A 27,115-nucleotide genomic window follows, 5' to 3' on the forward strand; every position below is an offset into this window, starting at 1 on the left:
AATTGGCTTGCCTGCAGAAGGCAGAGGGTCGTGGTGGAGGGAGTACATTCGGATTGGAGGGTTGTGACTAGTGGTGTCCCACTAGCTCAGGGACACCTACTTTTTGTGATTTTTATTAACGACCTGGATGTGGGGGTAGAAGGGTGGGTTGGCAAGTTTGCAGATGACACAAAGGTTGGTGGTGTTGTGGATAGTGTAGAGGATTGGCTAAGATTGCAGAGAGACATTGATAGGGTGCAGAAGCGGGCTGAGAAGTGGCAGATGGAGTTCAACCCAGAGAAGTGTGAGGTGGTACACTTTGGAAGGACAAACTCCAAGGCAGAGTACAAAGTAAATGGCAGGATACTTGGTAGTGGGGAGGAGCAGAGAGATCTGGGGGTACATGTCCACAGATCCCTGAAAGTTGCCTCACAGGTAGAAAGGGTAGTTAAGAAAGCTTATGGGGTGTTTAAGAGTTGCGAGGTAATGATGCAACTCTATAAAACTCTGGTTCGGTCACACTTGGAGTACTGTGTCCAGTTCTGGTCACCTCACTATAGGAAGGATGTGGAAGCATTGGAAAGGGTACAGAGGAGATTTACCAGGATGCTGCCTGGTTTAGAGAGTATGCATTATGATCAGAGATTAAGGGAGCTAGGGCTTTACTCTCTGGAGATAAGGAGGATGACAGGAGACATGATAGAGGTACACAAGATATTAAGAAGAATAGATAGAGTGGACAGCCAGCACCTCTTCCCCAAGGCACCACTGCTCAGTACAAGAGGACATGGCTTTAAGGTAAGGGGAGGGAAGTTCAAGGGGATATTAGAGGAAGATTTTTTACTCAGGGAGTGGTTGGTGTGTGGAATGCACTGCCTGAGTCAGTGGTGGAGGCAGATACACTAGTGAAGTTTAAGAGACTACTAGACAGGTATATGGAGGAATTTAAGGTGGGGGGTTATGTGGGAGGCAGGGTTTGAGGGTCGGCACAACATTGTGGGCCGAAGGGTCTGTAATGTGCTGTATTGTTCTTTGTTCTATTTTCTGTTAGGCTGGAATTAAATCAAGGGTTTGCTGGGCAGTGTGGCTCAGAGGGCTGGGGGTGCTAATTCTGCACTGTATATCAATACAAAGAAAGTGACAGATGCTGTTTTCCTGCAACGGCATTCCATGTGAATACGATCATTGGTGAGGAGGGTTTGACCTGTGATGGTCTGGGCCATATCCACTATTTTGTGGGATTCACTTTCAAGAGCATTGGTGTTTCCACACCAGGCTGTGATGCAGCCAATCAATATACTCTCCACTACACATCTATAGAAGTTTTAGATACCATGCAGGTTCTTCACAGCTCCTAAGGAAGTAGAGGCACTGCCATGATTTCTTTGTAATTCCAGTGATGCCCAGGGCCCAGGACAGGTCCTGCGAAATAATAACACTGAGGAATTTAAAGTTGCTGACCCTCTCGCCCTCTGACCCTCTGATGAGGACTGGCTCACGGACACCTGGTTTCCTCCTGCTGAAGTCAATAATCAGCTCCCTGGTCTTGCTGACATGGAGCAAGAGGTTGTTGTTGTGGCACCACTCAGCCAGATTTTCAATCTTCCTCCTATATGCTGATTTGTCGAGGAAATAGTAAAGAGCTGAAGAAGAAGAAGGACTCTGATAGGAGTGGAGAATGGTCGATGAGAGAAAAGAAAGGGGACCAGGGGACCAGCGGAAGGTGATAGGCAAGTGAGGAGAAGAGAAGAGGTAAGAGCTGAGCTGGAGTGGGAAAACGAATAAGAGGGAAGGGGGGAAAGAGAGAAAAATTACCAGAGAGAAATCAATGATCATGCCATCAGATTCGCCACCTGAGAAGGGAGATGAAGACCCTGAACAAACAATTCAAAACCAGTTCACCTGACAAAAAGGAAGATGTCAAAGATCTAACCATAAAACTGTGGGAACAGCTGTGCAAGCTCAGGAGGGTGCAGCAGCTACGAAAGCAAAGAAGGGAGAAAGAGAGAAGAAGAGTGCAATTTGTTAAAAACTGGTTTGTTTTTCACAGTGTACGACCTCCCCATGATGACTGTAGAAGGCATCAAGAGGAATGTTAACAAGCATCTGTGGAGGTGGCTGGTGATTCCCCCAAGTTTCTCTTCAGTGGCACTCTATACAAGATCAGCCCAGCTGTAGCTGCTGTTGACTTCGGTAGAGGAGGAGTTCAAGGTGGCAAATTGTAGAGTTGTGTTAACACTGAGGGGCTTTGATGGCAAGCTAATAAACCAAGCAGTAGTCACAACAAGATTGGCACAAAAATGGGCCACCAACTCGGCCATAGACCAGACAGTGAGCTCCCTGCCGTTGAGAGAAATCATCGCAACTCACGCTTGGGACAGCAAGGCCTCGGCTTTGCATGTTTCCAATGATGGGGGAGTGCAAGTGCAAGGGATAGGCGCAACATGGTCCAGGCAGAGGTATGGAACCACGAGGACAAAAGACGGGTATCGAAGGCAGTGTTGAGGTCACTGGGTGCCTGGATGAACTAGGATCGTCCCAAGCACAAGATCTCTTGGGCAGAGCTTTGGAGATGGGAGCCCTTCCGTATTTCTTTCCTCCTGTGGTACATGTATGACTCTCTCCCCACAGCATCACAGCTACACACATGGGGGCTGAGAGAGGAGCCTAACTGCAAGCTTTGTGGTCAGTAGGGTTCACTGGCACATGTACTCTCAGGATGCAAAACAGCTTTAACACAAGGACGGTATAGGTGGTGCCACAACAAGGTCCTGCTGTCCCTCGCTGACACACTGGAGCGGGAGAGTTGTAAAAAGAGACCAGTTGGCAGAGAGGCAAACAGGACAATCATTTTCATCAAGGAGAGGGCCACGCCAGTCATATCAAAGAGGCCTAAATCCAATCAGCTGTAAACTGCCAAATCATGGGAGATGAGGGTCGATGTGGGGAGGAAGCTGCAGTTTCCGGAGCTGGTGCAAACTACACTTCAACCAAACATCGTACTGTATTCCACCGAAGACAAGGTCATCCTGGTGGAGCTCACAGTACCATGAAAGGACGTGAGGAGGCTCATGAGCAGAAGGCCCTGAAGTCCCAGTCCTTAGTCTCGGAGTGCAAGGACGAAGGATGGCAGACGTGGCTATTCCCATGGAAATCGTCTGTAAAGGGTTGTTGGCAGGTCAGCACGGAGGTTGCTGTCTGCACTGGGCCTTGATGAAAAGAACAAGAACCAAGCTGCTCGCAGGATGGGGAGGAAGCAGAAAGGGCCTCTTGCTGGATATGGAGCAGGCAGGAGGAGTGGCAAGTCAGGAGCAGATGGGCAGTGACTTGGTCACCATTGCTGACCCACCAACTGGAGAGTGTAGCGGTTAAGGGTTGAAGCACTTTATGAAGGTTGGGCACCAGCTGATGACATCAGCTCCTGGCCAAATCCTGTGGTTACCTCATCAGGTAACTGTAGAGAGCACCCCAGTGTAGTATGCAAGTGTAAGCTTTTGCATTAGGTACTAGTAATGAGTAACCAGGCAGATCATTGGCCAAACCTTGAGAATGAACGAATTGCTATTTTTCAATAATTGAGTTTGCTTATGAGTTATGAGCTGGCTTTAATAATTAAGATGATTCTTTTGAACCTATCTTACTGTTGTCCAAAACTGAAGTATCCATTCACATGTTATATATTTCCAAAGTTCTTAAATATAATTTAGCTGTTGGAAAATACTGCATTATAAAGATACTATTCTAGAGCTGCTTTCAGCACAGCTCAGCCAAGAAAAGCTTGTTTTTTATTCCTGATGAATCCATCTCAGGCTCCAGCGGCAGTAATTCCTTCAACTTCATATAAACATACAGTAAATTTGGATGCAAAGCAAGTTGTGTTCCCATGACAACCATAATTTCAACAAGGTAGGTGACGTGAATATTTATTGTAGATATCACCATGGTAACAACAAATCCAAGATATTTTTTTACCCCTCACTCTCACTTCCTCTCCCAGTTTCATGGTGTCACTAGTGTGGGATGAATTTCTCTCTCTGGGTCCCCTTTCCCTGCAAAGCGTATGTCATTTTGTGCTTGATCTGATTAGAGAAACAGAAGGCAATGGTTCTAAACAGCATTTAGAATCATTACTCAGTTATCCTGCTTTAACGCACAGCAACTCTTTATATAAGACGGTGATTATATAGCGAAGAAGGTATTATCTTCAAAAGGATAGCCACGAGGAAGTTAGATATGGCCCTTGTGGCTAAAGGGATCGGGGGTATGGAGAGAAAGCAGGTACAGGGCTCTGAGTTGGATGATCAGCCATGATCATACTGAATGGCGGTGCAGGCTCGAAGGGCCGAATGGCCTACTCCTGCACCTATTTTCTATGTTTCTATTTTTCTGTGTTTCAAGTCAAGAAGGCAGGTCACGGCTATCATTCTTAAGGGCAATTAGAGGTGAGAAATAAGTACTATTCTTGACTGCAAGGCCGAGATGATAATTAACCAACAATGAAGTGAGGTGAATGCAATGATTTCATGGCACTCTGTGTAAGCAGCTAGTGTTCGTTTTGGAGAATCTCTTTTGTGCCCTCTTCAAAGCCTCCACATTCGCCCCTTAATGTGATGATCAGAATTGCAGACAATACTTCCAACGTGACCAAGCCAAAGGTTCACACAACTCCAACGTACTTTCCTAATCTTTATACTCAATTCCCCTACCGATGAATTTATAATCTTTATATTCGATTCCCCTACCTATATGCTGTATGTCAGTGATAATAAACTTGATTCTGTATTTGATCTCCCCAAATGCATCACTTCACACTTTCCCAGAGTAAGCCTCACCGGCCATTCTTCTGGCCAAATTTCCAGCTGATCTATAGCTTGCTGTACCTTTTAGCAATTTTTCCACGCTATCCAGTCTGAGTGTCATCTGCAGATTTGACAATCAGACTACCTCCACTTCAGCCCAGATCATTAACCTATTTTACAACCAACAGAGTCTCATACTGACCCTTGCAGAGCACCATTGGTCACTGACGTCCAGTCAGGAAAACACCCCTGTACTGCCAATTTTGGATCCAGTTTACCAACACATTCTGGATCCTCTATGATTTTGTAATATTAAGGTGCCATGTACTCTATTGCTATATTATTTCAGTTTTGTTTTTCTGCCTATTTAATAATCAGAATAGAGGAAAGACATACAGATTTTTTTTCATGACTGTCAGACTCTTGGCTCCAGGAACACAATATCTCTCTGAAGCAGCTTCCTGGAAATTTGGCATGGTGCCTGTTATTACTGAAAAGGCCCATTTTTATGAGCGACTAGCTTAGTATAAATCAAAACCTACATAGCTCTTTGAAATTCAGTGTTGTAACTGAAATAGGCTAGTCTCTGTGGCACTATTACAGCATAAATATATAGCTGCTCAAATATACCTTCATTAGGAAACTCTTATTGATAATCATATTAGTAATGCTTAATTTTGTAAGTATTTTGAGCTTAAGTCAATTATGTGTTTCTGCTGTTAACTGAATTCAAGGTTCAAGCTGGCACATACTGAACCTCAGGTCACAGTGTAAGTGGAAGCCCTGAGACCTCCGTTGTTCGGGTTCGACCATGGATGTTGCGACCCAGCTGTCTAGATGTGCCGGCCAGGGCAGTGTGGTATGGAGAGCAAGCTGTTGCCCTTGTAGCAGGCTCCCCCTCTCCACACATCTACTGAATCCAAAAACAACAGCAGAACTCGATACAGCTTGGCACCAGCAGAGTTGCCAGTCAGCATTGAACTCAATGTAAGACTGGCTTGGGGACTCCAGATCTGGATTTTTCCTCGGGGTTTACTCCAGAAGCCTTTCCCGTGAGTGGGTACAGCTGCAAGGCAGCGAAGCTGGAAGTCATTGTTATGGTTCAATGGCTCCATTTAATATCAGAGAATGTCTTACAACCTGAAATTATTTTTCTTCGCAGACATCCATGATACAGAAGAGAACCCCAAAAAATGAATGACAGTAAAACGTTAGAACCTCAAAGCCCCCTCTCCCCCTCCCACGCACAGGCATCCAGCCTCCCCCACTTACTTCAGCAAAAAGCATCCCCACCCTCCACTCACCTAGCAAGCAATAGCAAAGCCCCCAGAGAGAGACCATGATCTGCAGATCAACAAAATCCAATTCTCTCTCTCTCTCCCCAATAGAACCTGGCTATATACAGGTATAACCTGATCCTGAGTTAGAAGTTTGTGACCATAAGTGCTTTGCAGAAGCTCAAGCCTTCAGAACGAAGGTGATACTTCAGTGAGCATGGAGGGTTTGCTGTACTCTGTTTCGTTGAGAAGCCTTTGTTATCCGGGGCACAGTTTATGTTCAGAATTCAAACTTACGATGAAGGATATGATCACAGAACGCTTTGAAAAGAGTTGTAAGTCGAGCAGAGTCAGTGTAATTTTATGCGGGGGAAATTATGCTTGACCGACCTGCTGGAGTTCTTCAATGTGACAAGCTGAACAGATAAGGAGAGGATTTAGTGAACGTGATTTTTCAGAAAGCTTTTTCTAAAGCCCTACACAGGAGATTGATCGACAAAGTTGGAATATTTGTAATTAGGAATTTTGCACTGACATTACTGAGAAATAAGTGGCTATGAAATAAACTATTGGGTTCAGGAATAAATGAATATTTATTGGATTAGAAGGCTGAGACTGATGGAAATGGTTGAGGCTAATGGAAGCGGGATTGTGGAAATAGAGAGGAGGACATAAAAAAGCTTCAAGTGACTGGGCAAGAATATGGCAGATGCAATATAATGTGAGAGAATGTGAAGTTATCCACCCTCTGAGGAAGCTCCTCTTACGTTATTCACAATTCACCCAGAACCTGGGATCTCTAGTTCACATCTTAACCACATTCTACAGAGGCGTGGCTGAGAGTGTGCTGACCTTTTGCATCACAACCTGGTACTCCAGCTGCAGTGCTGCTGACAAAAAAAAGCCTTGCAGGGGGTGGTTAGGGGAGCAGAGAAGGTTATTGGGGTCTCCCTACCTTCTGTCCAAGACCTCTTTCAGAGTCAATGCCTCCAGAAGACACGGTACATCATTAAAGACCCCTCACACCCTCTCCATGAACTGTTTGTTCTTCTGCCATCAGGTAAATGTTACAGGAGCATCAAAACTAAAACCACAAGGCTACTAAACAGCTTCCTCCCACAGGCAGTCAGACTGCTAAATAGCTGCTCTACCTGACTCTGCTTTGGACACTTTTAACTTGCACTGGACACTTATAACTTGTTTTTAACTGACATGTGGCTGTTGCGTTTTACTATTTATTGTTATGTTTATTATTTAGTGTTGCGGTTGTTATGTTATGATTGCACTGCTCCTGGGAAACGCTGTCTCATTCTGCCCTGCAGAGCTGATGTACGGTTAGAATGACAATAAAGTTTTTGAATCTTGAATCCTTACCCAATCTCAGTGGAAAAAGCCAGCTTGTATTTACCCTATCTATACCCCTCATAATTTTGTATGCCTCTGTTGAAATCGCCCCTCATTCTTGTATGCTGTAGTGAATAAAGTCCTAACCGTTTCAAACTTTCCCTGTAACTCAGGTCCTCAACTCCCAGCAGTATGCTTGTAAGTTTTCACTGTACTCTTTTAATATAACTGATATCTTTCCTGTAGGTGACCAGAACAGTACACAATACTCCAAATTTAGCCTAATCTATGTCCTATATAACTCCAGCTTAACACCCCAACTCCTGTACCCAACATTCTGATTTATGAAGGCCAATAGAAGTGCTGCTGAAACATACACTCAGTGCCCACTTTATTAGGTACACCTGATTAATATAAATATCTAATCAGCCAATCATGTAGCAGCAACTCAATGTATAAATGCATACAGATAACGTCAAGAGATTTATTTGTTCAGACAAGCAAAATATTTGGAAAGAAATGTGTATCTAAGTGACTTTGACCACAGAATGATTATTGGTGCCAGATGCAGTGGTTTGAGAATCTCCGAAACTGCTGATCTCCTGAGATCTTTGTGCACAACAGTCTCTAGAGTTTATAGAAAATGGTGCAAAAACAAAAAAAAAATCCATTGAGCAGCAGTTCTGTGGGTGAAAATGCCTTGTTAATGAGGGAGGTCAGAGGAGAATGGCCAGATTGGTTCAAGCTGACAGGAAGGCCACAGTAACTCAAATAACCACGTGTTACAACAGTGGTGTGCAGAAGAGCATCTCTGTGTTGAGCCTCGAGCCTTGAAGTAGATGGGTTACAGCAGCAGAAGTCCATGAACATACACTCAATAGCCAATTTATTAGCTACAAGAGGTACCTAATGAAGTGGCCACCAAGTGTCTATGTTTCTGTAACACATACATCTGTAGCAAATATGCTGTTCATTGTTATGTAACTAATTTGGTGTAGGACCTGGCAGGAGCTGCACGCCTGTGGTGAGTGAGAACACAATAAAAATGCTGTTTTGGCACATTGTAAGTTCCTTTGTTTAATAAAGTACTTTGTTGGTTCAACTTCCTCACTTTACTAACTCTTCGGGCTCGGAGAGTGATTGAGATAAAAGTGCAGGGGAAGTGTAATTCAACTGAGGGAAAGGTATCGTGCCATACTATGGCAGCCGATGCTCCTCTCAGGCTATTGTGTTGACGGAAAAGTTAAATCACCAGACTAATAATCTTGGTCTTCTAATGAGCAAAGTCCTGAGTTCAAATCCTCTTGTGGAATTTGAATTCATTTTACAATCTGGAACTCAGAATCAGGTTTAATATCACTGGCATACATTGTGAAATTTGTTGTCATGCGGCAGCAGTGCATTGCAATACATAATAATAAAAACTGTGAATTACTGTAAGTATCTATATATATGAAGGGTGATTAACTCCTGTTAATAACTCATCAGGGGTGATTGATAAGTTTGTGGCCTAGGGTAGAAGGAGATGAGTTATTAACAAACTTTCTGCATAATCACTCAAAGAGTTGACCTGCATGTGCATGTAACGAGAGTTGTATAACTCATCTCCTTCTAGCTTAGGCCACGAACTTATCAATCACCCCTGCTGTGGACACTTTCTGGAGGTCCAAGATCTGTATGCTCCACAATTACTGGACTAAGTGTGTAAATGTAGGAGGGGACTATGTTGAAAAATAAATGTGCTAGGTCTTTTAAAATTGACTCCTTCTACCTTAGGCAATGAACTTATCAATCACCCCTCGTGTTAAAATGAATAAAGTTAAATAAGTAGTGCAAAAAGAGAGAGAAAAAACGAAAAAAGTAGTGAGATAGTGTTTAGAGATTCAATGCTCATTCAGAAATCGGATGGCAGAAGGGAAGAATTTGTTCCTGAAGTGTATGCCTTCAGGCTTTTGTACCTTCTTCCCAATGGTAACAATGAGAAGAGAGCATGTACTGGGTGTTGGGGTTCCTTAATGATGGATACTGTCTTTTTGAGGCATAACTTCTTGAAGATGTCCTGGATGCCACGGATGATAGTGCCCAGGATAGATCTGACTGAGTTCACAACTTCCTGCAGCTATTTTTGATCCTATGCAGTGACCCCAATCCCCCAACCCTGCCATACTAGATGGTGATGCAGCCAGTTAGAATGCTCTCCATGGTACATTTGTAGGAATTTGTAGAAAAATGTCATTAAACTATTGCACTTATGTAAACTCCTCCTCTGGATCAGTAATATCCTGTAGCTGAGGATATCTGCTGTCCTTCCTTATTTAGGGCTAAATGTGACTCCAAACCCATAATTGTGGTTGACTTTACAATTAAACTTTTACAATTAAGGATGCCTAAATCCTGAAATGTGATTAAAAAAAAATCAAAGCTTTGTGTACCTCTATTCTGTGATGAACATAACATCAAACTGCATTGTAGAAAGGAATTGTGTGCCCAGGGGAAGGGGAAAACAGCTGGTTTTCAGAGGTCCTTTCCAGCAGAGATCCATGTTTTTATTCTGCATGAACCATCCCAACATCCATCTTGTCCATCTCTCCTGAACTTGTGCTAATTAATGAACGCACAGCACTGCTATCTAGGGCAGATGTCAAGGAAGGCATCAATTAAATTTTCTAAAATGCTGCATTTGCCTCCGGTGTGAAAATTGGAGACACACCGATTAACACTGGACACACAAGAAGACAATTGTGTTTATTCTACAGTAGGAAACAGAAATGGAAGCCAAGGCAATTTGAATGCAGAGAAAGGTAGATGAAGATGAAAACCTGCTCATTAGAGCTAGAAGAGGTTCCAAATGACATTTTTATAATGGAATATCAAGGCTTGGGGCCTTATTGATGCATAAATGGGAGAATTATTAAAATTTTCCATACTTTGGAGCAGTCAGCCACTATTTTAAGGCATTTAAATTAAGTGAAATAATTAATTCTTCTGTCCTGGAGTGTAATTCAAATGTAAATGGTAAACTTCATATAGAGATTTAATCTTAGGTCACAAGTAGTACCTAAACTTGTATTTGGGTGGAGGAATAATTCTTACTGCAATCTATAATTAGACACCATGTAATATGTATAATCTAATCTACTGAAAAGATGCAATAAAAATCCTCGCTAAACTTCAAGTTTGTCCAAGTCAATTTGTGCGGCAGAAGAAGTAAGCAAAAATCTTCGCACATCCATGTTTTGTTCCATTGCCCTTTGTGAGGAAACACCTTTAGTGCAAATGAATAACACTGATAAATCATTTTACGGTGGTATGGTGGAGAATTGTGCTTCAGGAATTCTATGTATCATTGTTAATTGCTACCTTTTCAAAATGATTAGAGACCTGCTTTTAAATATTTCTATTCCATAAGACCACGAGATTATAAGATGTAAGAGCAGAATCAGGCCATGGAGCTTCACTTGTTAGATCAAATAATGAGATATTTGGATGGCAAACATGAGGAAATCTGCAGATGCTGGAAATTCAAGCAACACGCAAAATGCTGGTGGAACACAGCAGGTCAGGCAGCATCTATAAGGAGAAGCACTGTCGACGTTTCAGGCCAAGACCCTTCGTTCAGGACTGAAGAAGGAGGGGGCAGGGGGCCCATAAAGAAGGTGGGGGGAGGGGGAAGGTGCAGGTGAAAAACCATATTTTCACCTGCATCTTCCCCCCTCCCCCACCTTCTTTATAGGGCCCCTGCCCCCTCCTTCTTCAGTCCTGACGAAGGGTCTCGGCCCAAAACGTTGACTGCTCATTTCAACGGATGCTGCCCGACCTGCTGAGTTCATCCAGCTTGTTTGTACATGATGAAGCGTCTATAGGAAGAAGCACTGTCGACGTTTCGGGCCGAGACCTTTTGTCGTCTCGGCCTGAAACGTCGACAGTGCTTTTTCCTATAGATGCTGCCTGGCCTGCTGTGTTCCACCAGCATTTTGTGTGTGTTGCAGATATTTGGATGGGTGACTTGCATTCAGTGGCCATTTTATTAGCTACCTCCTGCACCTAATAAAGTCGCAACTGGGTGTATGTTCGCGGTCTTGTTGGTGTTATGAATGTACCACAGCTTTGTGGGGCCGAAGGGTACGGGGTAGCCCCCTCCTTTGTGAGAATCGCAAGATCACTATTGAGTCCATTCAGGAGACCCAGGAAATGAGAGAAAGACATGCAGAATCCACAAGTCGTTGGAATGTGTCTTGGCCTCCGAGAGGCGGACCCATTGATGCCGGCTATTGTCTCTTGGAGACCGACTTGTGTATTGCATCCTGTACGATGCATCAACGCCCCAGGCAATGAAACGAGGGGGAGGTTGGTGGAGGGATTGCCTCACCCCAACCTGATTGACATCTGAGACCCTGTGAGTCAGGATAAAAAGAGGGTCTGTGGGAACAGCCCCTCAGACACACCAGAAGAAACGCCAGCGATCCCGTAATAGCAAGAAACCAGGGGAAAGGCCACGTGCGTCCGGTTCCATTTGCCCCGGAATCAGTGGGCCCTTTTCCACGGCCAAAAGGTTTTTAGCTAACAACAGGGAAACCAACTCCCAACGACTCTCGAAGGATTGACATCATAAAAGGTATGGGCAAGTTTTAAACCCGTCTTTCTCTCCAACCCAAAAGCTGCAGCTTGAATGAACTGAGTGACTTTTATATTTCCATCGGACAATACATTATCCCCTAGACAATGATAGAGCTATTTCTTATTGATTATTATTATACCCGCGCTTTTAGATTTAGTATTGATGACGTATATTATCTGTACGTTTGCATTGACATTGTTTTGTGTATTTTTATCAATAAATACTGTTAAAAATAGTACCATCAGACTTCAACGGACCTCTCTATCTTTGCTGGTAAGTGACCCAGTTACGGGGTACATAACATTGGAATCTTAACTAATCTGGTAAGGGGATGGGAACCGGAGTGATCGGGCTGTTGGATTACAAGCAGAGGTTGTGTGTAGTGTGACTGACAGGAAGAACAGGCAGATGAATTAGGCCATTTGGCCCATTGATTCTGCTCCACCATTTGATCATGGCTGATTTATTTCCCCTTTCAGCCCTGTTCTCCTGCCTTCTCCCTGTAACTATTGACTTGCCTACTAGTCAAAAACTTAACAGTCTCCACTTTAACCATACCCCATGGACTTCGCAGGTGTCTGTTAATGAATTGCATGGATTCACAACTCTGAAGCTAAAGAAATTCCTCCGCATCTCTGTTCTAAAGAGCATCCTTGTATTCTGATACTGTGGCCCCTGGTCTCCTCTCTATGTTCATTCTATCTAGTCCTTTCTGTATTCACAACACACACAAAATGCTGGAGGAACTCAGCAGGTCAGGCAGCACCTATGGAAAAGCAGAAAAAGTTGACTTTTAGAGCTGAGACTCTTCATCAGGACTGGAGAAAAAGTTAAGAAATCAGAGTAAGAAGGTTGGGGAAGGGGAGGAAGAAGAACAAGGGGGTAGGTGATTGGTGAAACTGGAAAGGGGAGGGGTGACATAAACAGCTGGGAAGTTGATTGGTGAAAAAGATAAAGGGCTGGAGAAGGGGATATCTGACAGGAGAAGACAGAAGACCATGGACGAAAAGGAAGGGAGGAGCACCAGAGGGAGATGATGAGTAGGTAAGGAGAAAAGGTGAGAGAGGGAAATGGGCATGGGGAATTGCCTTTCGATGAGATCCCTCTCATTCTTTTAAACTCCAGCGAGTATAGGCCCGGAGCCATCAAACTTTAAGCCTTCCACATACATACCTTAAAATAATTATTTCAATTTTATTGCTGTATGTAAATATGTAAAGTCAGGGTCACAGAAAAGCACAGGACAGAAAGAGGTCCTTCAGCCCATCTAGTCCATGCTGAACCATTTAAACTGCCTACTCCTATTGACCTACACCGGGACCATAGCCCTCCATACACCTACCATTCATGCACCCATCCAAACTTCTCCTAAATGTTGAAATCAAGCTCGCATGCAGCCTGGTTAAAAGCAAAGACATAATGTTGAGGCTTCAGAAAGCACTGAGCCTGCCTCATTCCAAGTACTGCTGTGAGTAGTTTTGGAAACCTTACCTATAGAAGGATGTGCTGATATTGGACAGAGTTCAAAGGATGTTCGTGAAGATCACTCCAGGATTGAAAAGCTTGTCATATGAGGAGCTTTTGATGGCTCTGGTCCTGTATTCACTGGAATTCGGGAGCATGAGGGGTGACCTTATTAAACCTACCAGATATTGAAAGGTCTTAATAGAGTGGACATGGAGAGGATGTTTCCTATGGTGGGGGAGTCTAAGATGAGAGGACACAGCCTCAGAATAGAGGGGTGTCCTTTTAGAATGGAGATGAGGTGGTGAATTTGTGGTATTTGTTACCACAGGCAGCTTTCACCTGGAGGCCAGGTTGTTGGGTGTAATTAAGGCAGAGATTGATAGGTTCTTGATTGAACACACCATTAAAGGTTATGCAGAGAAGGCCGGGGAATGGGACTGAGGAGGAGAAAACAAGGATCAGCCATGATTGAATGGTGGGTCAGACCTGATGGGCCAAATGGCCTAATTCTGCCCCTATGTCTTGTGGCCTTTCGGTCTTATGAAATTTCTTTAGCCAAAGAGTGGTGAGTCTGTGGAATTTGCTGCCACAGATGCCTGTGGCGGTAAAGATATTGGGTATATTTAAGGCAGAGGTTGGTAGATTTTTGATTAGTCAGGGCACAAAGGGATTTGGGGAGAAGGCTGAGAGGGAAAATGGATCAACCACAATGAAATGGCAGAGCAGACTTGATAGGCCAAATGGCCTAATTCTGCCCCTATGTCTTGTAGTCGTATGGTTATCATTCTGTCTATCGCAAAACTTTGGTGTTTAATAAAAGTACTGCACAAGTTCCAATGTCCAACTCTGTCCATCTCAGATCTCTCCCTAGGGTGTAAGGTGGGACCTCAAGGAGCTCATCTCAGTGTGTTAAATTCTCAAATATTTCCCTCACTGTTTTGAAACAGGACTAGACATAATATTCAGGATGAATATTGTTTTCCTGGTGAAAACATATTTCCAGCACATTGTCAGAGGCGTTAATCAATACCAGATCAAGTAATTTCTGCCTCTCAGTGTTCCCTTAACACATGGTGCAGTTAAGCAACCTTAGATATTAAGAGAATCTCGAGACACGAGGCTGGAGGAAGTGGCAAGAAGGTAACAGATCAATCACAATGCCTTTGAATGGTGGAGAGGCACAAGAGTTTGTGTTTTGTTGATGATATTCTTAAATAAAGTATCTTTTGTTTCTCACATCTAATTACATGTTACATTCTACCTATTTACATTAACCTGGAAATGCAATGTTATTCCCTTGGCATTGACCTTTCTAAATTTAGAATATCTAGAAGTTCATTTCAACTCCTGGCCTCATATAGAGTACATTAGGTCCTTTTGTCCTGTTTACACCCTTAAAATTTATATATATATATATATATATATATATATATATATATATATATAGAAGGAGAGAGTGAGAGAAGTACATCATTAATACATGCCATGCAGCCTAACGAGTCCTGACGAATGGTCTCAGCCCGAAATGTCGACAGTGCTTCTTCCGAAAGATGCTGCCTCGCCTGCTGCGTTCCACCAGCATTTTATGTGTGTTGCTTGAATTTCCAGCATCTGCAGATTTCCTCGTGTTCACCCAATTGATCTCCACTGGATCCTGTCTAATTCTCCCAAAATTAGTCCTGCTCCACTTTAAGGTCCTAACCTGTGGACCAGATCCATCTTTTTCCATTACTATCTTAAAACAAATAGAATTCAGTTGCTAGAGTTAAAGTGCTCCCTGAAAGCTGTTTCAGTTAATTGCCCTGATTTGTTTCTCAGGAAGAGATCCAATATTGCACTCTTCTGAATAGGGCTCATGATACATTAGGAAAATTTTCTGAAGTTTCACAAATTCCTCCCTGTCTAAGCGCTTTTAATATACTAGGTGTCCCAATTAACAGTGGGGAAATTAAAGTATCCCCACTAAGACCAATCTATTATTCTTCCAGCTCTGAGCAAGTTCTCTACACAATTGCTCCTCAAGGCTCCATTGACTATTCATCCTCATCATCATTATGCGCCATGTCATATGACATGGATGATTATAGTCTATGAACATGACTGCTCTTGGCAAATTTTTCTACAGAAGTGGTTCACCATTGCTTTCTTCTGGACAGTGCCTTTACAAGACAGGTGACCCCCGGCAATTATCAATACTCTTCAGAGATTGTCTGACTGGCACCAGTGGCTAAGTAACCAGGACTTGTGATATCCACTGGCTGCTCATACGACCATCCACCACCTGCTCCCATGGATTCACATGACCCTGGAGTTTTGCCTACATTGGCTCACAAGTGGGAATGAGGTCTCCATGTCTGGTGCAAGCAAACTCCTGGCATTTAAAAAAATTCCCAGAAGCATGGTTTTCCCCAAGCAACTGTAATCAGACATGTAGGTCTTGATCCTATTTATGAGGTAATGTAAGCAAAATCCCAGACCACAACGCATGAAGTTCACCATGCAACAAATCAGCAACGAGATTTCCTCCGTACATCACGACCGAGTTCCTTAACGATGACCAATCGGCTGAATGATAAGTACTTAAAAGGCCAAGCATTCAGAAAGCACACCACAATTTACAGCGTACTGATACTGTCTCCTCCTATGGTGATGAAACATTTGCAAGTATGTTGCCAAGACTGGAGAACAACTCAACCAAACCATCCACCACACAAGCTCCACATTTTCTGAATTATTACTGGTACTATGTTACCTGAAAGAACATCCTTTCAACATTATCCGGGGGTATACCCTGATGCCGAGGGGAATGGCGACAGGGGAACCCTCCACTGACCGCATATTCCCCTTACTTACCCTGGTGGTCACCCATCTAACTGAAGCCTGTACCATGAGTGTGACTACCACAGTGAATGTCTCATTCATGAAGTTCTAATTAATTTTCAAATTCTCGATTGTGCCTAAATAATACCATAATTTCTATGGGTACGCAACTCAGAATGTTGCAGTGCTACCTTCATTCCACACTAACATGGAAGCAAATGTCAGACAATAGGATGATGAAAATATTGGAAGGACAGAGGAACAAATGAGGACGTGTTGCGAAAAGCTGGAACAAGAGGAGAGCTGATCACATCAATCAAGAAACGGCAGCTGGAATTTCTGATACACTACTGAGGGAAAGGAAGATGGAACGTCTTGCAGTGACGGGAAAATGTGATGGAAGAAAAAAGTTGTGGTCGACAGCACATGATCTTCATGCGGTACATCAAGGGATGGACAGGCTGTCATAAGGTGGGTGTTGGGAATGGGCCCAAATGCAAGACACAGACACTGAAGTACTAGGGAGAGGACTAGGTGTACCAAGAAAGCAAGGGAAGTAGAGAAGAAACGACGCTGGACACGATACAGGCCCTGGACAAGACTAGGAGGCAAGAACAGGAAGGGACAGATCCCACAGTAGGGTAACAGCAAGGATGGCCTGACTTACCCCTACAGAGGCAAGGACAGGATACCAACAAGACAAACCAGCAACCACTCCTCTTCTTCTTCCTCCTCTTCTTCTTCTTCTGTTGTTTTATGGCAGTTGGCTAGCAACCACACTCGAACCCAGTGCCACTTATATTCCAGCCTCAGTATGAGAATCAGGTACCTGTGATTAAGCCCAACTGAAACAATGGACAGCCAGAAGATCCGGAGTCCGGCGTCCACGGACCAGACAATGAACCGGAATGCGGATCTCATGGACCGGACCATGACACAGGCAGGAGTTCTGAAGAGCTTATTAGAACTTCTCAGATTAACGACAGATGGAGGACCATGATCGCCCACGTCTTATGACAGGGCACATAATGAGATTGTGCCAAGTCTTAAAATTCCAGCCACACCTTTTGGTACTTTATTCCCAGTCTTCTGAGTGGTCCTGTGGATACTTCTTATTAGTGAATTTTATTAGTGTACCCTATTACTTTCAAGTTCCAGGTAGTCTGCATATTTTTGTGCTGCCATTTACATATGTTACCTTATGTATCAATACACTTATTGAATACTTATTAACTCATGACCTGGGTTCTTACCTCCACTTTACAGCAGTGTCAGCTACTTTATCAAACCCTTCTGAGGAAATGCTAATGTGTTTTATACTACTGCACAAGGAGAGTGTTTCAACAGTTTCCCACTGAGAAAAGTCTAGCCTTGGCTGTTGGTCATTGAGTACAAAGACCAGCTGTTTAATGAGATTAATATATTGCCTCAATAGACAGGCCTAACAGTGTAAGAGATTTCCAGCAGGAGAAAACACAGATGGGCAAAGTCAAAAATCAATCAAATCTGTTTCCCTCAGTTCGAGTGGACAGAATTACAAGATGCTGTTTAATTCTTAAACTGATATAACTCATAAATCACTTTTCAAGCAATGGATGCAGACAAAGGATTTATTTTACACAGTTTTTTAAGCCTTTACTTCAATGATTAAAAACAGTTCTGCAGTTGAGAGGCTGAAGTAACTTTATATCCAAGTAATGTGACAATCTGAAATGACCATTTCCCTCTTATTTCCCTTTGGAAAACAAAACTGTTTCTAGAAATGTGACATGCCATTAAAAAGAAAACACATACTAAACATGGCCATTTTGTAAGGAATGTTCTATTTTAAATATGTCCAACCACTCCACGTAGCCTGCAATCATTCCCAGCTTGTTTTCAGCTGGAAGTAAAGCCGCGTATTATCTACAGAGGGTGTAATCTGAAAAGAAGCAGCTGGCAAAACATAGCTCTGGTGGTTATTAGAGCTGCGCAAGTTGGAAATGAGAAAAAAGGAGAAAGGTGAAGCCACCAGAGTAATTTATAATATTCATTTCAGTCATACGGAATTGACTAATGATAAAAACACAGAGAGAAAAAAAAATACCAGTAATAGCTGATTCACTAGGGCTGTTAGTACTCACAATGCAGATTCCAGAATTAGGCAGGCACTGCTCTGAATGCCCATGGCATTTGCAAGGGAGACACGTTCCATTATCTACGCTGTAGAAACCTGTCGCACAGCTCTGAAAAAGAAGAACAGGCTGGATTCAGATTTAACCGAACAGAATCATCAGTAACAAATTCATGTTTCTTTATAATCCTAGCCTGACAACAATCAAAGATGTAATACGTCAAATTTTTAATCGATTTATTCATTTCTGAAATTTAATGACTGGTTTGTACCATTCTGTCATTTTTAATTCTGGCGTTTCTGAGTAACTAAGAAACACTGAAAGATAATTTCTTTTCACTGGTCTGAGAGTGAATTGAATGAATTGTGTCAAGTTGAATTAATTGCAAAAAAAAAGACCAATAAGATCAGTTGTTCATCCACATAAAATACACTCGGTGGCCACTTTACTCGGTATCTCCTGTACCTAATAATGGGCTCACTGAGCGTATGTTTGTGGTCTTCTGGTATTCTGCTGTTGTAGCCCATTCAAGGTTTGATGTATTGTGCATTCAGAGATGCTCTTCTGTACTGTTGTAACACATGGTTATTCAAGCTACTGTCACCCTCTTGTCAGCTTGAACCAGCCCAGCCATTCTTCCCAATTTTTGCCCACAGAACTGCGTTCACTGGATGATCTTTGTTTTTTCTTGCTCTATTCTCTGTAAACTCTAGAAACTGTTCTGCATGAAAATACAAGGAGATCAGTATTTTCTGAGATACACAAACTACCCCATATGGCACCATTCAGTGCTCAAAGTCACTTAGGTCACGTTTCTTCCCCATTCTGATGATTTGTCTGAACAATAACTGAATCTTTCGACCACGTTTGCCTGCTTTTATGCATTGAGTTGCTGCCATATGATTGGCTGATTAGGTTTACATCTGTAGATAAATAAAGTGGATCTGTAGATAATTCAGATTCAGATTCAGATTCAGTTTACTGTCATTTAGAAACCACAAATGCAATGCAGTTAAAAAATGAGACAACGTTCCTCCAGAATGTTATCACAAAAACGCATGACAAAACAGACTACACCAGAAAATCCACATAACGCTTGGCAATCCCCAATCCAGAGTCTGGAGAGGCTGCTGAGTGTATTTACAAAAATAATTTCAGGAAAAAGCACAAAATTAAAAAAGTGTTATTTTTTTATTTGTTACATTGGTGTAACTGCAAAGCCAATATTTATTATCCTTCCCAAATTTCCTAAGATAAAATGGTGATAATTCCTAATTTCCCTTGGGAGGATGGTGGGTGTAAAGTTGTTGCAATCTGCCCAGTGAAGGAACTTCTTTGGTACCGTTAGTTAATGTGTTCCAGGAGTTTGGTCTACCAATAACGAATGAACAACAAATGCTTGCCAATCAGAATGCTCTTTTAAAAAGACGGAATTGCTCAGGTTTTAATGTTCCAGATCGCCTAGTCTCATTCTCCTGCTGACACCTTGGCTTTTTGCTGAATGCGTTCTATCAAGGATGCACCAGGAGGTGATTATTTATGGTTGTGGGTAGACGTCGCAGCAGGTGGGCTTCTTTGTCAAGAGTAACGTTCTGTTTTTTGACACTTGAAAGATCTGCACTCGTCCAGGCAATTGGAGAAAATGCCATTGCACTCCCAGCTTGTAACGTTTGTGTGCTGAAAGAATTTGGGGTGTCACAAAGTAAATCATTCAAACTTTGAAGTAAATTTATTATCAAAGCACATATATACTATCCTGAGAGCCATTTTCTTGCAGGCATTCACAGTAGAACAAAGAAAAACAATAAATCACTGAAAAAAATCTACAAAGACTGACAAACAGTGGGAAAAAGACAAACTATGTAAATAAAATAAATAAACAAACAAACAAATAATTAAATAATATTGGGAACCCATGTGATAGTCCTAGAAAGTGAGCTCATAAGTTGTAGAAGTAGTTTAGTGTTTAGTAGTGAAGTTATCCACTACTCAGCAAACAGATGTGTGAAGTCAGAGTCATAGAAAAGCACAGCACAGAATCAGGTCCTTCGGCCCATCTAGTCCATGCCGAATCATTTAAAATGCCTGCACACGTCAACCTGCTCTGCAACCATAGCCCTCCATATCTCTCCCATCCATCTACTTATCCAAACTTCTCTTAAATCTTGGAATGGAGCTGAAATGCACCACTTGCACTGGGAGCTCGTTCCACACTCTCACAACCCTCTGAGTGAAGTAGATTCCCCTCATGTTCCCTGAAATTTTCCACTTTTCACCCTTAATCCATGACCTTTGGTTGTAGTCCCACCCAACAGTATAAAAATTGTTCCTGCAGCTCCTAAGGCTTCTGTACTTCCTTCCCAGTGGCCGCCGTGAGCAGAGAGCATTTCCTGGATCCTTGATGATGAATACTGCTGTTTTTTGGCAGGGATCCTTGTAGAATCACTGAACCACAGAATATCATTCTTCTGCTCTTCTCCTGCAAGTACAGTATTTATCTGGCTGGTTTAGTTAACACCCTCAGGATATTGATTTTGGGGAAAACAAATGATCCAATAACAGGTAATACACACAGAACACACAGCCTCCACGTCCGGCGTGTAATTCTCCGAAACTTCTGCCACCTCCAAAGGGATCCCACCACCAAGTAGATCTTTCTGCTTTCCACAGGGATCATTCCCTGCATCATTCCCTTGTCCACTCATCCCTCCTCACTGATCTCTCTCTTGGTACTTATCCTTGCAAGCAGAACAAGTGCTACAACTGCCCCTATGCCTCCTCCCTCACTACCATTCAGGGTCCCAAACAGTCCTTCCAGGTGAGGCCACACTTCACTTGTGAATCTGTTGGAATCATCTACTGTATCCAGTGCTCCCAGTGTGGTCCCCTGTATATCAGTGAGACCTGATGTAGATTGGGAGAACATTTCGCTGAGCACCTATGCTCCATCCACCAGCAAAAGTAGAATGTCCCAGTGGCCATCCATTTTAATTTTACTTCCCATTTCCAACTTGACATATCAGTCCATATGCCACGATGAGGCCACACTCGGGTTGGAGGAGCAACATCTTTTTTTCCATCTGGGTACCCTTCAATCTCATGGCATGAACATCGATTTCTTGAACTTCTGGTAAATGCCCAGACCCTTCATCATTCCCCATTCCCATTTTCCTCTCTCACCTTATCTCCTTACCTGCCCATCACCTCCCTCTGGTGCTCCTCCCCCTTCCCTTTCTTCTATGGATTCTGTCCTCTTCCATCAGTTTCCCCCTTCTCCAGCCCTTTATCTTTTCACCAATTGTCTTCCCAGCTCTTTACTTCACCCCTTCCCCTCTCCTGGTTTCACCTATCACCTATGACCTTGTTCTTCTTCCTTCCCTCCCCCACTTTCTTACTCTGACTTCTCAACTCTTTCAAGTCCCAGTGAAGGGTCCCGGCCCGAAATGTCAACCCTTTACTCTTTTCCATATATGCTGAGTTCCCCCAGCATTGTGTGTGTGTTACTTTGAATTCTGGCATCTGCAGACTTTCTCTTGCTTGTGATCAAATGGCAAGGGTAGGAGGATACACTCTGTAATGGACATTACTTCCAACTCAGCGTTGTTTCACACTCTGGTATGAATGTTAGATGCCAAACAAAAATTAATTAAGACCAGAGAATCAGAATCATGGTTAATATCACTGGAATAAGTGTGAAATCCATTGTTCTTGTTGTTAAGTGGCAGCAGTACATTGCAATAGATAATAATAAAAATCTGTAAATTACAGTAAGACATGTTTTAAAAAAAAGTAGTGTAAAAAGAGAAAAAAAGTAGTGAGGTAATGAGGTAGTGTTACAAACACCAGAAAATCTGCAGATGCTGGAAATCCCATGCAACAAGCACAAAATGCTGGAGGAACTCAGCAGGCCTGGGTCCAACTATGAAAAAAAGAGCAAACTGCTCTGAAAGCTAATGACATGTTGGCCTTCATAACAAGGGGAGTCGAGTATAGGAGCAAAGAGGTCCTTCTGCAGTTGTACAGGGCCCTGGTGAGACCACACCTGGAGTATTGTGTTCAGTTTTGGTCTCCAAATTTGAGGAAGGTCATTCTTGCTATTGAGGGACTGCAGCGTAGATTCACGAGGTTGATTCCCAGGATGGCAGGACTGTCATATGTTGAAAGATTGGAGTGACTGGGCTGAATTTAGAAGGATAAGGGGGGGGATCTGATTGAAACATATAAGATTATTAAGGGATTAGACATGCTAGAGGCAGGAAACATGCTTCCGATGTTGAGGGAGTCCAGAACCAAAGGCCACAGTTTAAGAATAAGGGGTAGGCCATTTAGAATGGAGTTGAGGAAAAACTTTTTCATCCAGAGAGTTGTGGATCTATGGAATGCTCTGCCTCAGAAGGCAGTGGAGGCCAATTCACTGGATGCTTTCAAGAAAGAGTTAGATAGAGCTCTTAAAGATAGCAGAGTTAAGGGATATGGGGAGAAGGCAGGAACGGGGTACTGATTGTGGATGATCAGCCATGATCACATTGAATAGCGGAGCAGGCTTGAAGGGCTGAATGGCCTACTCCTACACCTATTGTCTATTGTCTACTTCAGGCCAAAACCCTTCATCAGGACCGGAAAGGAAAGAGAGAAGTCAGAGTATGAAGCTGGGAGGAGGGGAGGAAGAAGTACAAGGTGGTAGGTGATAGGTGAATCTGGGAGAGGGGAGGGGTGAAATAACAAGCTGGGAAGTTGATTGGTGAAAGAGATAAAGGGCTGGAGAAGGGGGAGTCTGATAGGAGAGGACAGAAGAACAGGGAAGAAAGGGAAGGAGGAGGAGCACCAGAGGGAGGGGATGGGCAGGTAATAGGGTGAGAGTGGGAAACAGAAATGGGGAATAGTGAAGAAGAGGGAGTGGGCAATTACTGGAAGTTCAAGAAACTGATGTTCATGGAGGCTCCTCCAACTTGAGTGTGGCTTCATCGTAACAGCAGAGCAGGCCATGGACGGACATGTCAGAATGGGAAGTGGAATTGAACTGGGTGACCACCGAGAGATCCCACTTTTTCTGGTGGAAGAGCGTAGGTGCTTAGCAAAGTGTTCTACATCGGGTCTCACTGATACACAGGAGGCCACACCAGGAGCGCCGGATACAGTGGATGACCCCAACAGACTGACAGGTGAAGTGTCGTCTCACCTGGAAGGACTATCTGGGGCCCTGAATGGTAGTGAGGGATTAGGTGTAGGGGCAGGCGTGGGACTTGTTCTGTCTGCAAGGATAAGTTCCAGGAGGGTGATCAGTGGGGAGGGAGGAGTGGACCAGGGAATCACTAGGGAGCAATCCCTGCAGAAAGTGGAGAGTAGGAGTGGGAGGGTGAAGAGACAACTTGTTGGTGGCATCCTGAGTCCGGTTGTAGATGGTGGAAGTCATGGAGAACTATGTGGTGGACTTGGAGGATAGAGGGGTGGAGGAGAGGACAAGAGGAACCCTATCTCTGGTATGACAGCAGGAGGATGGGATGAGGGCAGATGTGTGCAAAATGGAGGTGACGTGTGTGAGGCCAGCATTGTTGGTGGAGGAAGGGAACCCCCTTTCTTTGAAGGAGGAGGACATCTCAGTTGTTCTGGAGTGAAAAGCCTCATCCTGAGGGCTGATGCGGCGGGGACAGAGGAATTGAGAGAAGGGGATGGCATTTTTATAAGTGACAATGTGAGAAGAGGTATAGTACAGATAGCTGTGAGAGTCACTGGGTTTATAAAAGATATCAGTAGACAGACTGTCTCCAGAGATGGAGACAGTGAGATCGAGAAAGGGGAGGAGGTGTTGGAAATGGATGAAGTAAATTTGAGGGCAGGGTGGGAGCTAGAGGCAAAGTTGATGAAGTCAACGAGCTCACAAATACAGTCATCGATATAGCATTTTAAGACTTGGAGAGAAATGCCAGTGCAGGCTTGGAACATGGACCATTCCACATAGCCGGTGAAAAGGCAGGCATAGATGGGAGCTGTGCAAGTTCCCATGGTGACACCTTTGGTTTGAAGGAAGTGGGAGGAGCTGAAGGAGAAATTATTGAGAGTGATGACCAGTTGCCCTAAACAGAGGAGAGTAGTGGTGGAGTGGAACTTGGTGTGTCTGTTGTCCAGAGGTTGTGTTCATGGTTTCAATGTGAATTCAGATCTCTGATTGTAGAGGGGAAGAAGCTGATCCTGAATTATTGAGTGTGTGTCTTCAGACTCCGATACCTATTCCCTGTTAATAGCAATGAGAAGAGAGCATGTACTGGGTGATGGGCAAGTCTTGAGTGATGGACCTGTCTTGGGTAAACATACAAAAAGTCTTGAGCTAGTCGTTATCTTGATGGAAGATGAAACTACAACTCCTTGCTACTTATTTACTACTTTTGCCCTGATGAAGCGACTCAGCCCAAAACATTAACTATTTATTCCTCTCCATAACTGCTGTCTGGCCTGCTGAGTTCCTTCAGCATTTTGTGTGCATTGCTCTGGATTTCCAACATCTACAGAACATTTTGTATTTCTCCTTTGACAAGCTAATTAATAAAAATAGCATATTCAAGTTTATTTCCTTGAGACATTTACCAGGGTTGTGGTGGTAATGTGGGAGTTGACACAAATAAGTCATTGCATAAATATTCACTGTTTGGCTTGGCAAAAATAATATACTTCTCAGATTATAGCGTTGAGGGATTACATTCAATTAGCTTCAGGAACACAGTGTGTGTCTTATGCAGGATTTATCAGGCATTCGAGAAGATATACCGTCCTTGTTGAAAAAGATCAAAGAAGATATTGGTTATCTGATCAATCAGGATTCATGTTCTGACAGTTCTGTTTCTGGATTCTAGCTTAGTTCAAATACGGCATCATAGCTGGATCAGAAATGGTAAGCCAAAGGAATTCCCCTGTGCTGTACTTTTCTCTGTTTCCATGAAATCATCACCCTTCTCTTCATTGTGTCAAATTAACAGCTCAAAATGGCATTTTAAAGAGTCGCCGTGATCATTATTTTGTGTTGTGTTGTATGATGTGGGCAGTCATGGTTTTCATTTGTCTTTAACCTAAGACGTTCAGGTTCTTTAACCTGGCAGAATATAGTATTAATGGTAAGACTCTTGACAGTGTGGAGGATCAGAGGGATCATGGGGTCCGAGTCCATAGGACACCTAAAGCAGCTGCGCAGGTTGACGCTGTGGTTATGAAGGCATATGGTGTAAGGCCTTCATCAATCTTGGAATTGAATTTAGGAGCTGAGAGGTAAAGTTGCAGCTATATAGGATCCAGACCCCACTTGGAGTACTGTGCTCAGTTCTAGTCGCCTCACTACAGGAAGGATGTGGAAGCCATAGAAAGGGTGCAGAGAAGATTTACAAGGATGTTGCCTAGATTGGGGAACATGCCTTATGAGAATAGGTTGAATGATCTTGGCCTTTTCTCCTTGGAACAATGGAGGATGAGAGGTGACCTGATAGAGGTGTACAAGATGATGAGAGGCATTGATCGTGTGGATAGTCAGAGGCTTTTTCCCAGGGCTGAAATGGTTGCCACAAGCAGACACAGGTTTAAGATGCTGGGGAGTAGGAACAGAGGAGATGTCAGGGGTAAGTTTTTTACTCAGAGAGTGGTGAGTGCGTGGAATGGGCTGCCGGCAACGGTGGTGGAGGTGGATATGATAGGGTCTTTTAAGAGGCTTTTAGATAGGTATATGGAGTTTAGAAAAATAGAGGGCTATGTAATAGAGGCCTAGTAATTTCTAAGGTAGGGACATGTTTGGCACAACTTTGTGGGCAGAAGGGCCTGTATTTTGCTGTAGGTTTTCTGTGTTTCTAATAAACTCTTCAAAACATTTAAACACAAAATACACTGCAGATGCTGGGGTCAAAGCAACATGCACAACACGCTGGAGGAACTCAGCAGGTCGAGCAGCATCGGTGGAAACGAACAGTCAACGTTTCGGGCCAAGACCCTTCGTCAGGACTCACGAAGGGTCTCGGCCCGAAACATTGACTATTCATTTCCATTGTTGCTGCCCGACCTGCTGAGTTCCTCCAGCGTGTTCTTCAAAACATTTGCCTGTCCATCCCTTGATGTAACACATGAATGTCCTGTGCTGTTGACAGCAACTTTCGCTTCCATCAATTCTTTTCCATCACTGCAAGATGTTGGCACTTCTTTTTCCTCAGTACATGTCCCAAAGATTCCAGCTGTTTTTTCCCAATTGATATCAGCTCTCTTCTTATTTCTGCTTTTTGCAACACTTCCTCATATCCTGGGGTGGTGCAGTAGCGTAGCAATTAGCATAATGCTATAGAGTGATAGATTGGGAGAATGGGCAATGATGTGGCAGATGTTATATAGAGTAGGCAAATGTATTTCATGCACTTAGGTAGAAAGAATAAAGGAGTAGACTGTTTTCTAAACAAGGAAAAAATTCAAAGGGACCTAGGAGTCCTTGTGCGAGATTCCCTAAAGGTTAACTTGCGGGTTGAGTCGGTGTTGAGGAAGGCAAATGCAATGTCAGCGGACATTTCAGTAGAACTAGAATTTAAGAGCAAGGATATAAGGCTGAGGCTTTATAACCATAGAACCATAGAACACTACAGCACAGCACAGGCCCTTCAGCCCTCCATGTTGTGCCGACCCATATAATCCTTAAAAAAAGTACTAAACCCACACTACCCCATAACCCTCCATTTT

General features: G+C 43.3%; 1 protein-coding gene across 1 annotated transcript in view; it reads right to left on the reverse strand.

Moving 5' to 3' along the window:
- The window catches only part of lama4 (laminin, alpha 4), a 186,053-nt gene that overhangs the window by 142,705 nt on the left and 16,233 nt on the right, over positions 1-27,115 (reverse strand). The window contains exon 2 of the mRNA XM_073057415.1: positions 18,428-18,529. Within this exon, the coding sequence (XP_072913516.1) occupies positions 18,428-18,529 (102 nt within the window). The remainder of the gene's footprint in view (positions 1-18,427; positions 18,530-27,115) is intronic.

Source organism: Hemitrygon akajei, chromosome 9 (assembly GCF_048418815.1).
Source record: "Hemitrygon akajei chromosome 9, sHemAka1.3, whole genome shotgun sequence".
NCBI classification, from domain to species: Eukaryota; Metazoa; Chordata; class Chondrichthyes; order Myliobatiformes; family Dasyatidae; genus Hemitrygon; species Hemitrygon akajei.